This window comes from Poecilia formosa, unplaced genomic scaffold, assembly GCF_000485575.1.
Source record: "Poecilia formosa unplaced genomic scaffold, Poecilia_formosa-5.1.2 Scaffold13, whole genome shotgun sequence".
Lineage (NCBI taxonomy): Eukaryota > Metazoa > Chordata > Actinopteri > Cyprinodontiformes > Poeciliidae > Poecilia > Poecilia formosa.
Genome location: NW_006799952.1, coordinates 4,142,261 through 4,156,615, shown reverse-complemented (window position 1 = coordinate 4,156,615; position 14,355 = coordinate 4,142,261). Strand labels below are relative to the sequence as shown.

General features: G+C 39.4%; 1 protein-coding gene across 3 annotated transcripts in view; it reads left to right on the top strand.

Annotated features, from left to right (window-relative positions):
• ptprq (protein tyrosine phosphatase receptor type Q) overlaps positions 1-14,355 on the top strand; it is a 47,649-nt gene that overhangs the window by 11,452 nt on the left and 21,842 nt on the right. For 2 of the 3 annotated variants that reach the window (XM_016668192.1, XM_016668190.1), the window contains 18 exons: positions 4,443-4,554; positions 5,192-5,300; positions 6,139-6,253; positions 8,310-8,379; positions 8,467-8,666; positions 8,754-8,979; positions 9,083-9,211; positions 9,401-9,547; positions 9,641-9,801; positions 10,331-10,832; positions 10,924-11,085; positions 11,174-11,353; positions 11,490-11,597; positions 11,808-12,089; positions 12,916-13,197; positions 13,594-13,714; positions 13,820-13,974; positions 14,085-14,230. In XM_016668192.1, the coding sequence (XP_016523678.1) occupies positions 4,443-4,554; positions 5,192-5,300; positions 6,139-6,253; positions 8,310-8,379; positions 8,467-8,666; positions 8,754-8,979; positions 9,083-9,211; positions 9,401-9,547; positions 9,641-9,801; positions 10,331-10,832; positions 10,924-11,085; positions 11,174-11,353; positions 11,490-11,597; positions 11,808-12,089; positions 12,916-13,197; positions 13,594-13,714; positions 13,820-13,974; positions 14,085-14,230 (3,207 nt within the window). Of the gene's footprint in view, positions 1-457; positions 598-4,442; positions 4,555-5,191; positions 5,301-6,138; positions 6,254-8,309; positions 8,380-8,466; positions 8,667-8,753; positions 8,980-9,082; positions 9,212-9,400; positions 9,548-9,640; positions 9,802-10,330; positions 10,833-10,923; positions 11,086-11,173; positions 11,354-11,489; positions 11,598-11,807; positions 12,090-12,915; positions 13,198-13,593; positions 13,715-13,819; positions 13,975-14,084; positions 14,231-14,355 lie in introns of those variants that run through there. The other variant, XM_016668191.1, reaches the window with a different exon arrangement.

Genomic DNA, 14,355 nt, shown 5'->3' with positions numbered 1-14,355 from the left:
CTTCGCTGAATGTTGAGTTTTTGGGTTTTTTTTACATTTCTTTTTAATTTTGAGAATTTAGTGCAGATAAACATATCCCTGTGCACAGTGAAGCATCTCTCCTCCCATTCAACCAAGTCCCACCCCATACCGACTGCCAGGTATCCAGTATCTCCCAAAATGTAACCTTACACACCACACACATGCATACACACGCATGGAGATAAAACACAGCGTAGGGCTGAGTAATGGATCGCATTATTTATTAAGTTAGCTTCATGAGCTCAGCTCTGAATCATTCATTAACTTAAGCAACTCTCCCAAAAGAGGCAAAAAGACAAGAGGTATAGCTTTAGCCTTGTGCTAATCAAAGGATTTACAAAAATTTTGGAATATCTCAAGATCAAGATATTATTATTTTCACCCAGTGTCTAGACGACCAATGCTGTAAGTTGTTCTCTACCGCTAACTTTTATCCACTAAGACCGGACACAGACATACTGAGAAGGGCTTTGACCTGCTGTGGCTAAACAAAAACTAACTCCAATACCCTGCAGTATGTTGTTCTTCTCAGCAATTTTAATGCTCACAGTCAAACTCGGAAAGGTGTACTCACAGGTAAGAATTCCCCTCTTAATATCTGCAGTTTTTCACATATTTCATCATTTGCAACAACACAGCTAACAACTGTGTTTTTAGCTGCGTTGAGTTTTACTGAAATGTTTTACTGAAATGTCATAGACCAAGACACCATCAAGAACAAGATTTAGAAAGTGTAAGGAAAATGTTTTTGACATTGAGTTCAAGCCCTTTACTTTGATAGCCCTAAATATATCCAGTATAAACAACTGGCCTCAAAAGTCACTTAGTCCATAGCATCCACCTGTGTGTACGCCTCAGGTTTGTTAGAGAACATTGGAGAATAAAAAACAGACAGACACAGCAGATAGGTCAGGGATAAAATAACTTAGTACTTAAATACAGGATCAGGGTATGCCTACATGTATGGAGGACCAAAACTGACATAATAAGAAATAAAAGCATAAATATATATTTCGTTTTTCCTTGTCCTTGCACATGTGTTGATGTCAAGTAATTTATATGTTTTGTTTTTCCATTCCTTCATACATGCACTGTCATCAAAAAATTTATATTAATTTAGCTTTTCCTTACATTTGTGTTTTCGTCAAAAAATGTATATTTCTTTTTCATTTCCCCTGAACGCGTTTTTTTCCAAGAAAAGTAGATCTTTTGTCATTGACTCCTCTCCTTTTTCTGCTTCTCCTTTTTTTCTACTTCTCCTTTTTCTGTTTCTCCTTTTCTACTTCTCCATGTGCATCTTTATGTTAATGAGGATATTTGTCTTCTATGTCCAGCTCCTTTCACACAGATTTTTAGTCAATGGGGCACACAGTCTGGAAGTTATTGAAGAAAACAAAGTATTTAATATAAAAAAAAATTTAAACTATTGAATATGACTTAAAATTTTAATAGAGGATAGTGTATCTCATGTAAAAGCATGAATTACCACTTTTTTGTATCAGTTAGTCACTATGGAAGCCCATATTGCTCTAATAGTGTCATTTTTATGGGCTCTAATTTTTCTTATCTTCCTCTTTGTAATACCTCATAGGTTCTCTATTATGGGGTTCCAAGCGAGGTCACTTTGCTAACCAATCAAGCGCAGTTGCATGGCCATTAAACCAGTTTTTGGTACATTTGGGAGTGAAGACTGGTGAAAAGTACAATTTGAAAATGAATTTAGCATCTTAATAAAGCTTTTCTAGCCTCATTGGACACATTCTAATTTAATTAATTAATTAATTAATTTAATTCAATTTCTAATTTTAATTAATTGAATATTAATTGTACAGTTCAAAGTTTTCCTTCGGTCCTTCTCCAGATTTCCCATTTTGACTTTGCTCTTCAGCAGGGCCTTTTTGAAATAAATAATATTCTTTTATCTTTTACAGCCTTCTTCCTTCGGTTATGCTTCTTCTCCTCGTAGATCTTGATAATATAATATTCCAAAGTGTCTTTTATCTACAGATAGAGCTGTTACATACAGAATTTTCATGTACTGATTTAGAAATGCCTAGTTTAAGTGTGGTTGCTTAGATTTCCGAAGGGAATATTGAAATACTGATTGCTCTTGGTTAGAAAATTAAAAACAAGCTGCACCAAATTGGTGCAAATCTTTTTTTCTGCAAAGCTTTCCACAAATATATTGCCAGCTTTACTTGCCAGGCCTAAGTGGGCTCTGTAATTGAGAATGCATGATGGTCATGTAATTAAAAACAAACTGCAGCTTTTATTTTTGATCATTTTAACATTTCTTTTCACCAGTCTAAAACACACACAACCTAAGAAAGAAGAAACAAAATACTAATACTGCCCAAGTAGTTAATAAGCAATATTTTAATTCCTGTCAATGGCAACACACTGAGCAGTAGACCAAAAAATGTGTAGGTGGAAGTTAAGCTTTTTATACCTTTACCTTTTGTAATTTACAGCACTGTTAAAGTCAAAACAGCAACACACTTAAAATAATGAGTGATGACCAAACCTGGCTGTATTTGTTTAGTAAATGTTTTGTGAGAAGCAGTTTTAACACCTCACAACAATTATACCACACACAAATCCCTCTAACTAAAGTACAACTGTTCTTAGCAGTTGTCCTGACCTTTAGTTCTTTTAAACAAATATTTCTTCCTTAATTTGTGCAACTTTCAACCACTTCTGTATGCAACTTAGAGTGAGTTTATTATAAGACTGTTTTATAATATTGTAGATTTTCTTTTGCCCACTTTTCTTTGCAGAGTTGTTTCAATTCAATGTCCATGAATGCTTAAGGTGACAGCTCTGTCTCTCAATCACAATGATCATCTTCTGAATATGCCAAGGTTTTAGTGGTGACTGGACCCATGATACACAGGCAGCAAGTGACTGTTAGATATTTCAATAAGAATAGCTGAACAGGTATTTACAGCAACTAAGGGATAATAGCAAGAATCAGGCAGAGAGCAATGGAGGAAAAAACAGTAGAAACCAGCAAGGAGTGAAGAAGAAAGAGGAGTTTAAGTACTGGGGAGTTTGATTACTGACCAGTGACAGCTGACTGATTGGAAACAAGCTGCAACTGAGAGTGGAAGCCAGACAGGCGGGCTGGCGGAGAGAGAGAGTGTAATGGTGCAAGAGGAGCAGAGGAGGAATAAACACAAACTGGGGAAAAGGCAAGACATAAATCCAATAATATCAATGAAGAACAAACTAAATGCAAAAGAAGGAACTACCACAGAGAGATCTAAGCATCAGTTAACAAACAAGAGCTAAGGAAAAAGTAAGGCAAGGATGACAGAAACAGAAACGTGAATAACTAAGGCTGAGCATGAATAAACAAAAACTGATCAAAAATGCAAACACTGGGGAAACCCAAAAACCTAAACAACCCAGAATCCTGACAAAATATTCTTTATCTTCTCCTTTTGAAATGTTTTTACATTGGATGGTGGTGAAAAGAATTGTTAAAACATTGGATGTAACATATTCTAAAGAATTGTAATTTTGTCTCTTCAGTACACAGAGTATTTTCTTAGAAAGTCTTGTGGATGGAACATCTTGATGTTATATATATATATATATATATATATATATATATATATATATTTATTTTATTTTTTTTTACAATTCTTGTGGGGGTCATATACAGTGGATTCCTCCTTGGCGTTCATTCATTGCTCAGTCTCTTTCTTATTGTGGAATCATGACCACAAGTGAGACATTCAGGGCTTTAGATGTTATTGGTTCTTCTTTGACCTCCTTGATTGGTTATTGATTCACTCAGAGTAATTTTGGTAGACCAAAGTAGTGGGACGGTTTCCCACTACTTTGTGTTTTCTCCTCTTGCAGTCCTCTCACTGCACTTCACTAAGGTCTTAAAACTTTAGAATTTGCTTTGTAGCGAGTTCCAGACTGATGAACATTAATGGGTTTGCTTCTTGGCTGTTTCTGAATTTCTTTGCACTGTGTTCCGATCTGTTGCTTCTGTGACAGTTTTTGTCTATTCCATGTGGTCCGCATAATTCTGTTTTCAACTTTTCTAAGCAGGGCCCAGTAGTAAAATAAAACTCAAGTTTTCCAAGAAAAGTGGAATAATTGTTTATCAATTACTCATGACTTAACAACTTAATTTAAGAAATAAAAAAAAACCAGCATCTTGTTCTTACACAGGCTATATTTTTAATAGAAAAATTGGTTTAATGATCTTAAACGTGAAAGATTATGAAGTGCGAAATACTTATGCACTGCACTATTTTGCAGAGATAACACTACAAATAGTATTTTCGATTAATACAAAACAACCATTGAAAAAACCCATACCGAAACCCGAATGGTACCCCAGCTGTAGGACGTGTGCATGCACAGACGACAGCGGACCAGGTGTGTTTTTGCTGTTTCCACAGGCTGACGTGGTGGATGTTAGTCCTGGGACACAGTACTCGGTGACCGTCTCTGCAGACTCTTCTTCTAAAAGCAGCCCTGGAGTCAGTCGCATGATCATTACCAACCAGAGCGGTGAGATGGTTTTACAATCAGTGCTCATTGTTGGATTTGTCTGATTTATTTAAGTGGTTTCAAGTACAATCGGGCTCTCCTCGTGTTGTTGCCCTGCTGCTTCATTTATTCGCTGCACATGGCACACACACGAGGGAAAAGGATGAAGCTGAGCGGTAGAGAGCGCGTGAGGATGTGTGCACTTCCTCCACTATTTAATTCCTTTTAGGTAACGTTAGCCGGAGCTTTTGAACCCCTGGATGAATGCGTCTGGAGTGAATGTCAGTGAAATGCCACTGCTGTGTGAAGCCCTATTCATCAGACTTTAGCCACATAAAATGTACATGTTTAAACTCCCACACACACACGCACACACACGCACACACATACCACCTCCACTAAGATCAATTGAACTACTCTTTAAACAAAGTTGGTACTTTGTCAGTAGACTTTGCTGTAAGGATACTAATCTTGCAAATTCGTACAAAACACTTTCTATGGACGGTAATTTATTAGACAAATTTAGAGAGTGAGTAAATTCTAACTACATATTTAACTTTGAGATCCAACTTGAGTTAATTCACAGCTGGGCTTGTTAATGACAGACACTGGATGCTGCTGTTCTCCACTTCACACACTCTGCCTTCCTTTCCTGTAGTTCCCGGTCCTCCGCTGACCCTTGGAGGACACGCTGTTGGTTCTAATGGGATTCTGCTAGCCTGGACCATGCCATCTGATGCAAACAATATAGATGGATATGTCATCAGGTATTTTTTTTTTCCCTTCCGCATTATTGAGCATTTAGTTGACATCCATTTTATTTTTGCTAAAATCCAAAACATGAAAATTGCTGATTTTATAGATAAAGCCTACTTGTTTATCTCTAATATAATGTTCTGGTAAAGAAACAATTACATGACATGACATTGGCTTATTGTTACTTCCAAATCATGAGTGGAAATTAAAGATTGACCATAGTTTTCACCTTAGCTGTGAACTTTTTTATATTTCTGTAAAAAACTCAAACTTCAAATGCATTTAATTTCATGCAGATAAACCAGCACAAAGACAAAGCATACATGTGAATGGTAAATGATTGCACAGTTCTCAACTTTTTAGACAAAGAAAAATCTGAACCTGGTGCTGGTGCATAGCACTCCTGTTAGCCTGGGCAACTGTGGCTACAATGTAACTTACCATCATTGGCATATCAATGTGTGTGTGAGTGGCTAAATGTAGTGTGAAGCTATTTGGGTCCCCAACACAGCTATTGAGATCAATCTATCAGAATATATTTGCAGTAGCAGGAATATGTGTTGCTTTTTTTTTAGTAAACAAATACAATGAAATCAGGTTATGCATTTTTTGTGTGTGTGTGTGTGTGTGTAAAACCATATTTTATAGAACTATTTAATTGAGCTTAAATATAAAATAGAATGATTAAAATAATCACATAAAATGATATCCAATGGATTGGCAACTGCTTTACACAGCAGTAAGATCATCTTGGAAATTCAAAAAAAAAATTGCATTTTAAGTTCATAGTGTTTACAAGTGAAATCCAGAAATATGGTATTCTTAAAATTATATTTTATTTTTTTGTAGGTACAAGGAGGTTTGCCCGTATCCCGATCCCACTTTCACACAGGTGACCAAGTACCTGGATATACCAGAGACTCTGATCACCGACTTTACCTCAGGTTCAACGTACCATATCCAGGTAAGAGGAGCAATTTTTTTTTAATCATTAGGTTAATTAATTTTGATGGACATGAACATAGGACAACATTAAGAGAAGCATGTTTGGATTAGTAAAAAACACAAAACTAATTTAAGAGTTGCATATAGGTGTGAATTAACCTTACTAGTTTAAAGATGTAACGGTTCTTGTTGCCTCTGATCAAACATTCCTGGAAATTGCTCCACTGTCCTAGCATGTGGCTTTGTGACAGAGATCACAAAAGGAGGAGCCTATCCTCTTGATCTGGATGAATGCAGGTAATCAATCCTGATTGCATTATTAATCAAGTAAACAGATCTATGGATCAGCCCAGGCTCTTTCCACTGCCTGTTGTCACTGAACTTGAAAGCGATCAAGCTTATTAGTTTTCAGAATCCATTAACCCGCCATGACCTTGATACAAATGGACGCAGAGATGACACACTTCCCGATTATATCTGCACACGCAGGATTTGTTTGAGGGCTCGTGTGGGATTATGAAAGCATGTTCATGTTATCGGGTTACTACCTCTCCCCTGCATTTGTGTTGGCTCTCCAATTTATGAATCCAGCAGCACACAATTCCTACTGGATCTCTGAAAGGGGTTTACCAGTTCTACTAGCAGAGGTCTTCCTGAAGGCCCATTAAAACATTGTTTTGTTTGTGTAAGCAGAAAAATAGCACAAAACACACTGCCGTGTAGTGTTCATGCTCTCAAAAGCTTTTCCAATTTTGCCACATTGCAGCCCCCACCATCAACTTATTTTGCGTAACTGACAAATGCAATGCAGTGCGTTATTTGGAAGTGAGATGAAAAGATGCAAAAAAAAGTTTCTTTGGCTTGTACTATCAGCCCCCTTTACTTGGAAACCCTAAGAGAGATAACAAAAGAGAAACAATTATTTTTTTTAAATAAATAAAAATGAAACAAAGGGCTCTGTTCAGGCTTGTTAGAGAACAAACAGCATCATGAAGACCAAGTTTAAAGCACAGCTAAGTTATAAAGCAGCACCAATAAATCATTAAAAAATTGAAAGACTGGTACAGTTTTTAAGCTACCAAGACGTGTTTGTCCACCTAAGTCCACCTGTTGTGAAATGTGGTTGTGACAACAACATGCTATGTGTCTAATTTTCTTGAGCAAACACTGTGAAGGTTGACAGAATTGATTATGGACGGAGTTAAATACAGGGCAGTCATGGATGAAAATGTGTTAGAACCTGCATTGTCAATAGACAATAGGTAATGCAGCTTCATGGATGTGGAATGCAGGGATACTTACTGTCATGCATTTATCATAAACTAAGGAACTTTAATATAAGTAGCAGTTTTAGTGAATGTTTTATATGATGTTTTTTTATTCTTAAGTTACATTTTCTTTTATTTACTGGTTTGGGGTGTCAACACTCAAAAAAAAAAAAAAAGAAAAAAAAACACATTCATCCCGTTGTCAGTCTTTGCAACAAAACTGCCATTGACCCCCTGAACAACATTTCTACTCTCCACAAAAATAGATCCCCTAGAAAAAGCTCAGACACTTTTAGCTGAACCTATCCAACTCCATGCTCACAGTTTTTCCTTTTGCTGTCAGGATGCAGATTTGTTTGAAAAAGCCATAGAACCAACAGATTTAAGAATTTATTTTTACCTGCCATTACTGTCCTTTTAAACATTTCAAGTGTCTACTAGTAGTTATGTTTTTTTTTTTTGTTTTTTTTTATGTTCTTATTGGAATTCTGCGGTGTTATCTATTCTACTACTGTGTTTATTTATTATTGGTGAATATATTTTCTGCTGGCTGTAATAAGAATTGTGCCATGAGGAGAAGCCTTGACCTTGAATTGAGTCTGGTCATAAACATACAGCCAGACCTACACTGGAATGGTTTAGATGAAGAACCTGCATTATACCGTCAACTGCCTAAAAAAATGGCTTGAGTTTTCGAAAAGTGATTTTGACGGGAAAAAAAAAAAAAAAAAAAAACTAACAAAAAACAACATTAAAAAAAAATTAAATAGAACTATATTCAACAGTTACCATTCTCTTTCTGTTTAGGTAGCAGCTATGTCTCCAGCTGGAACAGGGCCTTTCAGCAAACCTTTGTACATAAAGACATCTGAGTCACGTGAGTGGTAGAACATGTCCTGACCTGCTTTCCATCCAAAACGAAACATGTGCAGTCAAAACTTGTGTTTTCATGCATTCCCTGCAGCCCCCGGCCTGGTGACCAATCTGACGGCGTACGCTCAGAACTACACCTTCGTCGTCGTTACCTGGTTCCTGCCGCACCGCATCAACGGCCTCATCACAAAGTTTGCCGTCAAAGCAAAACACGTTCGAACGGGTCAGACGGTCCGCGTACTGGAAGTCAACGCAGAGGAAATCATGACTGGAGCTCTCCCTCACTGCAATGTACTAGATCGTCCTGGCACAAAAATTGGATTTATCCTCAAAAACAATTATTTTCTGTTTAATTTATTCATAATTTTACGTCTTCAGGATGCGGCTGATATTTTGTCACGAGCAACTCCCAGCCCCTTGGAGATAACCGCATCGTCTCCCATCACCCTCTCTGCTGTGCCTCCCGCAGCCTCTTGGAATATTCCCATATCAGTAGGAGTAGATCAGCTGCGACCTTACACGGCCTATCTGTTTGAGGTTTCTGCATTCACATCTGATGGAGAGGGACAGGTAGCCTCCACCATGGTCCGCATGCCAGAATCAGGTGCGGATAAACAAAAAAAAAGAACAACTGCAAAGTTGTTATATATTTGGAACATCATCAGGTTTTCATAGTGTTTCTGTTCTTTTGTGTTTAATGATGACAGCACCCGAGGGTCCACCTGAAAACTTTTCAGTGTTGAACATGACATCCAGGTCAATTTCTGTGTCGTGGAGCTCTCCCAGCATCATCACTGGAAAGTTCTCCTATGTGCTTTACCTTTATGGACCTACAGGTTGTTTATTATTTTAAACATTCCATAAAATCCACTCATGTAAACAAATAGCAAAAAACATATGTTTCTTTTTTTTTTCTTCTTCTTCGTCTTTGTCTTCTTCGTCTTCGTCTTCTTCGTCTTCTTCTTCGTCTTCTTCGTCTCCTTCTTCTTCTTCTTCTTCTTCGTCTTCTTCTTCTTCTTCTTCAGGTTTTTTGTATGACAACAGCACATTGGATACTCGTTTTCTTTTTACTGGGTTGACTCCCTACACCACCTACAGAGTAGCCGTCCGAGCAAAAGCCGCGGGAGAGGTGGGACCAGCAGCTCAGGAGGTCATAGTAACACCAGCTGAAGGTGACAGGACTGAGAACGCACTCACATGAGTGTCTTCCATTCTCATGAAAACTTTCAGAGAACTAAAAGAAAAAGCTTTTGTTCTTTTTTCAGCACCGAGCGCAGTGCAAAACCTGGAGGCTGTAGCTGAGGACTCGGTTTCAATTCGTGTTAGCTGGAGAAGCCCCGCCCAGCCCAACGGCCCCATAACTCAGTACAGACTGCAGGTCCTGGCTGATGACACTTTGCTGCAGGACATCACCCTCACGTCAGGGGTAAAGAGGTTATAATGGGCTAAAAAGTGATGTGAATAATGATTTATCTGATATTTCACTGTATAGCTACATATATGACTGTACATGTTTCATCTTTTCCTTAACCAGCAGATTCTGAACTTGTTTGACTTTGATCTGTTGTCAAATTACATTTTAAATTGTGGTGAATTATTTTGTGCTCCTGTGATGTGTTTTCCTCTGTAAACATGACAAGTTAAATATTTTCATTGCCATAAATGCTATGTAAGTTTGCAGAAGAATTACAATTACTTCATTTTCTTTAAGTGTATTTTATTCTGACATTCACTTGAATTCTAACAGATGTTTCTTGGGATATATTCAAGTGCAAGCCTACCTATGCATTCAGTTTAACTGCTGGTATTGAACTTCCATCACGTGTAAATATGTTAATCAAAAGTAGTAAATCGGAGCTGTTATTCCAAAACCTTGAATACATTTTACTGCACTCATCCACTGATTCCTAAGTAAAATTAAACTTTTCTATCTTTCTTTTCTTTCTTCCCCTCAGAATATAACCGATTCACATGAGAATGAAACACTTCCTCCAAATGTCGACAACACTCTGAGGCGGAGAAAGAGATCTGATGAGCTCAGTCCGGTCACGTCGCCGCCGACTTTCACGGCTACAGTTTCAGCCCGCACTCCGCCCACTGGAATGACTGCCTCCAGCTTTGCTCGCTCAGAAAGCAGAAGCACTGATCACACTGCCAACACTGATTTTCAGCCTACCCTCCACCTTGCACTGGCCGATGAGTCCAGCCCGGGTTATGATTCAGAAAACATTACTCAGTCTTCTGACAATGTCAGCTCTAGGACGTCGGCTCTGCCCGTGACGTCTGTGTCACGTAATACCCATCCGCCCTGGCTCACGGAGCAGTCACGCACAGACGCCGTGACCTCAGCCAGCTCCGCCTTGGGTCTTACTCCAGGTCAGCTGCGCCTGTCCACACGTGATGCTTCATTTACCGGGAACGTTTCGACACGCAGTGGAGCAGTGACAGGAACTCCAGGTGCACCAAGTGCTCCATATACTACATGTTTCACTTTACTTTGTATGTATGTACCCTCATGAACAACGTGTGCTCTTAATCCCTGACCCAGGTGTTACCATAAGACAAGAAGTGGTGGACGTTTTGTCCAAGGAGCTTTCGTACTTGGTGTCGGATCTGAGTCCTTTTACTGAATATGTGTTCAGAGTCACTGCCTCCACCACTGCTGGGGAGGGACCTGCTGCAGATACCACTGAGAAGACCAGTGAGCAGGGTATGAAAAAAGGAGGGAGCCCTGTTGGGAGCACGGCCTAAAGCAAGGGTTTCTTTACCTACAGTAACATCTTGCATTTTCCTTCTAGTTCCCAGCTCGGTGCTTGAAGTGTCCTATCAAAATATAAGCTCCACATCAATTCTTGTGAGTTGGGTCCCACCACTCAATCCCAATGGGCGGATCACACATTACAGCGTATACGGCCTCAATCTGCGCAGCAGTCAAGCCATGAAGTGGGTTACTAACACCACCAGCATATTAATATCAGGTACAGAGTTCATTCCATGAGAAAATATCAATATATTGTGCTAATTTCTCTTTTCAAGACTATGTACTTTGGAGTCTAGAGAATACATGTTGATGCATGTTTTTTTTTTCTTTTTTTTGTCTGGTTTGATGTGTAGATCTGGACAAGTACACGGGCTACAAGCTACGTGTAGCTGCATCTACAGCTGTGGGAGAGAGCACTCTGTCAGAGGAGGATGATGTTTTTGTTTTTACTTTAGAGGATGGTATGAAATAATCATACATACACAATATCTAATTTTCACTGTTGAAAAAAATTATTAAGCTATTGCAGTTAAAAAAAAAAAGAAAAAGAAAAAATATTTTCCTTCTCAAAATGTCAAGGATATTAAGTGCCTGGATTCTGTGTTTGTCATTTCATCTAAAAGGAAACTTTAAATCCTCTCTGGGTAATATGCTGCCCATCTTTTTCTCAGAGCCCGACTCCCCTCCTGAAAATCTCTCAGTGGTTGAAACGAGCCCCTCTACAGCCTCTCTGACCTGGTCGGCTCCAGAGAAAGCTAATGGAGTGATCCAGTACTATGAGGTCTTTTATGAAAACGACTCCTACTTCGCAGTGATGAACACCACTTCAAACAGAGTCACTCTGACAGGTTTAAAGCCGTTCTCGTTTTACAACGTGTCTGTAAGGGCATACACTCGCTACGGCAACGGCAACCAAACGTCCGAAACGTTGAACCTGCTGTCTGGAGAAGATGGTGTGTTGAAGGATGTACAGTAGTATTTAAGCCTCTTGACCCTGGCCATGATTTGTCATGTTATAACTTGCAACTCAAATGTGTATTATTTGGATATGATTTGACAGAAAACAAAAAACAAAATGGTAGAAAAAGCAGAAAATGTACGTATGTCGATTCTTCTTTGCAAAGTTCCTCAGGCTCAGTCCGATTGGATAAACATCTATGCAAATCTATGTTATGTCTTGCACTAGATTTGAAATCTCGGCTTTGACTGGGCCACAATAATGGGTGCGCGTGGGTGCTCAAAGTCTGGCCCGTGGGCCATTTACAGCCCAAGGGAGAGTTTTTGTATGGCCCGTAATTGCAACTTTAAAATGGTACAAATCTGAACTGGCATTACAGGCAGTTAAAGTCGATGGACACCTGTCAGGGCAAGAGTTTCACTGATAAATACATCTTAGAATGGAAAATGTTTGTCTTTCATTAAACCCGTTTTTGTTGTCATTTTAATTCCCTAGTACCCAAACAATAAGTTATATCTGGAAACCAGATTCTTCTGTCACCATCATTACGTTCAGCTCAGTCACTTTGATCCATGTGGCAAAAAAAATAAATAAATGTTTCTGTCTTTGCCTTTTCTTTTCCACTATTCCAAGAAAAAGAAAATATAAACTATGCTCTCTACTGTCACATGCAATCCCAATAAATGACATTGAGATTTGTGGTTGTAACATGACAAAATGTGGAAAGGTTTAAAATATACAATCCCTGCATGGCAGTTTTCACAAATACACACATGGAAGAATAACCAGAAACTATACCAGACTCTGTATCCCCTCTGCAGTTCCAGGCAGTCCTCCATATGGACTTTCCTACGAGTCAATCAGCCCCAGTGAGGTGAATGTGTCGTGGTACGCTCCTCTGCATCCGAACGGCGTTGTTACTCACTACAGCCTGGAGCTCTGGAACTCCACCCATCACCTGAACCTCACCTCACTGACCAACTCCCTCCACATCACCCACCTGAGGAAGTACGCTCAGTACCGCATTGCGGTTCAAGCACACACTCGAGCAGGGCCAGGAAACTACAGCAGCGAGCCACTCAACATCACCACACTCGAGGATGGTGAGAGCGATGGGCAAGGGGGCTGGCATTGAGAAAAGGGGAGGGCTTGGGTTCACTTTCAGGTCCTTGTGAGATGACGTCTTCTCTGATCAAATCAGACGTTCTTGCAAGGGTGCGTCTCTGTGCTTCAGCTAACGCTAATGATGTCACATCCCAGGTTTCTCAGCCTACAAGAAACCCGGATGTCTCATCCGGACTCATTGTTGCAACAAGAGGAACAAACTAAACTAACAGTTTTTGCATTTCAGGAGACTGTTCCATTCCTCTCTTGGCATTTTCCTTGGAGCAGCCACAGCTTTCTTCCTTGCACCCTTGCCAAATCTTTGAGAAGTTGATCCACCTAACTTTTCAGTTGTTTGTTGTGCAACACTGGAAAGTTTTTCTCCTGCATCTCAGCTCCAGGCACCCCCCCTCAGTTCCTCCAAGCCAGGAAGTTGTCTGACTATGAGGTAGAGCTGTCATGGGAGCCACCACTCAATGCCAATTCAGAAATACTCTACTACATAGTCAGAGTTTGGTGAGTCTAGAAAACATAATTACTCATTTTATTTAAAAGTGAGAAATTGGTAAGAAAGAGATTGACAGTGTGGTGTGAGTTGTTTTTTTTTTTTTCCTTTATTAGGAATGAAACTGCTGAGACTTGGCAGAATGTGACAGGGACGTCTGTGGTTATTAATGTGGACTCGGAGAGTCGCTACAACGCCTCTGTCTCCAGCTGGACCAGACTGGGGGACGGAGGAGTGCTGATCTATATCAGCTTCACCACCACAGAAGCAGGTACCGCACACTGTGACAGCTGGCTTTATTCGCTGCCTCGCATACAAAATGAACTTTTCTTTGTGCATTTTCTGCATAGTGTTGAGTCAGTCTCCTGTCTCGTCTTTCAGAGCCATTTGACCCACCACAGAATGTGACGGTTGTAAATGTGACCGCTTCCTCTGTCACCTTGATGTGGCAACCACCGACCGAACCAAATGGAATCATTGTGCACTACACCATTTACTACACCGATAACAGCACTGTGACAGAAAAGGTAAGTCACAAGTTTTAAGGCTTTGGGTAGGGTAGCTTAAATTTACAGTTCTCCCTGCTCAGCACTTGGTTGCTGTACGGTTGTGATGAATTGCTTTTCTTATGTTTTCCCAAATATCTTCTTTT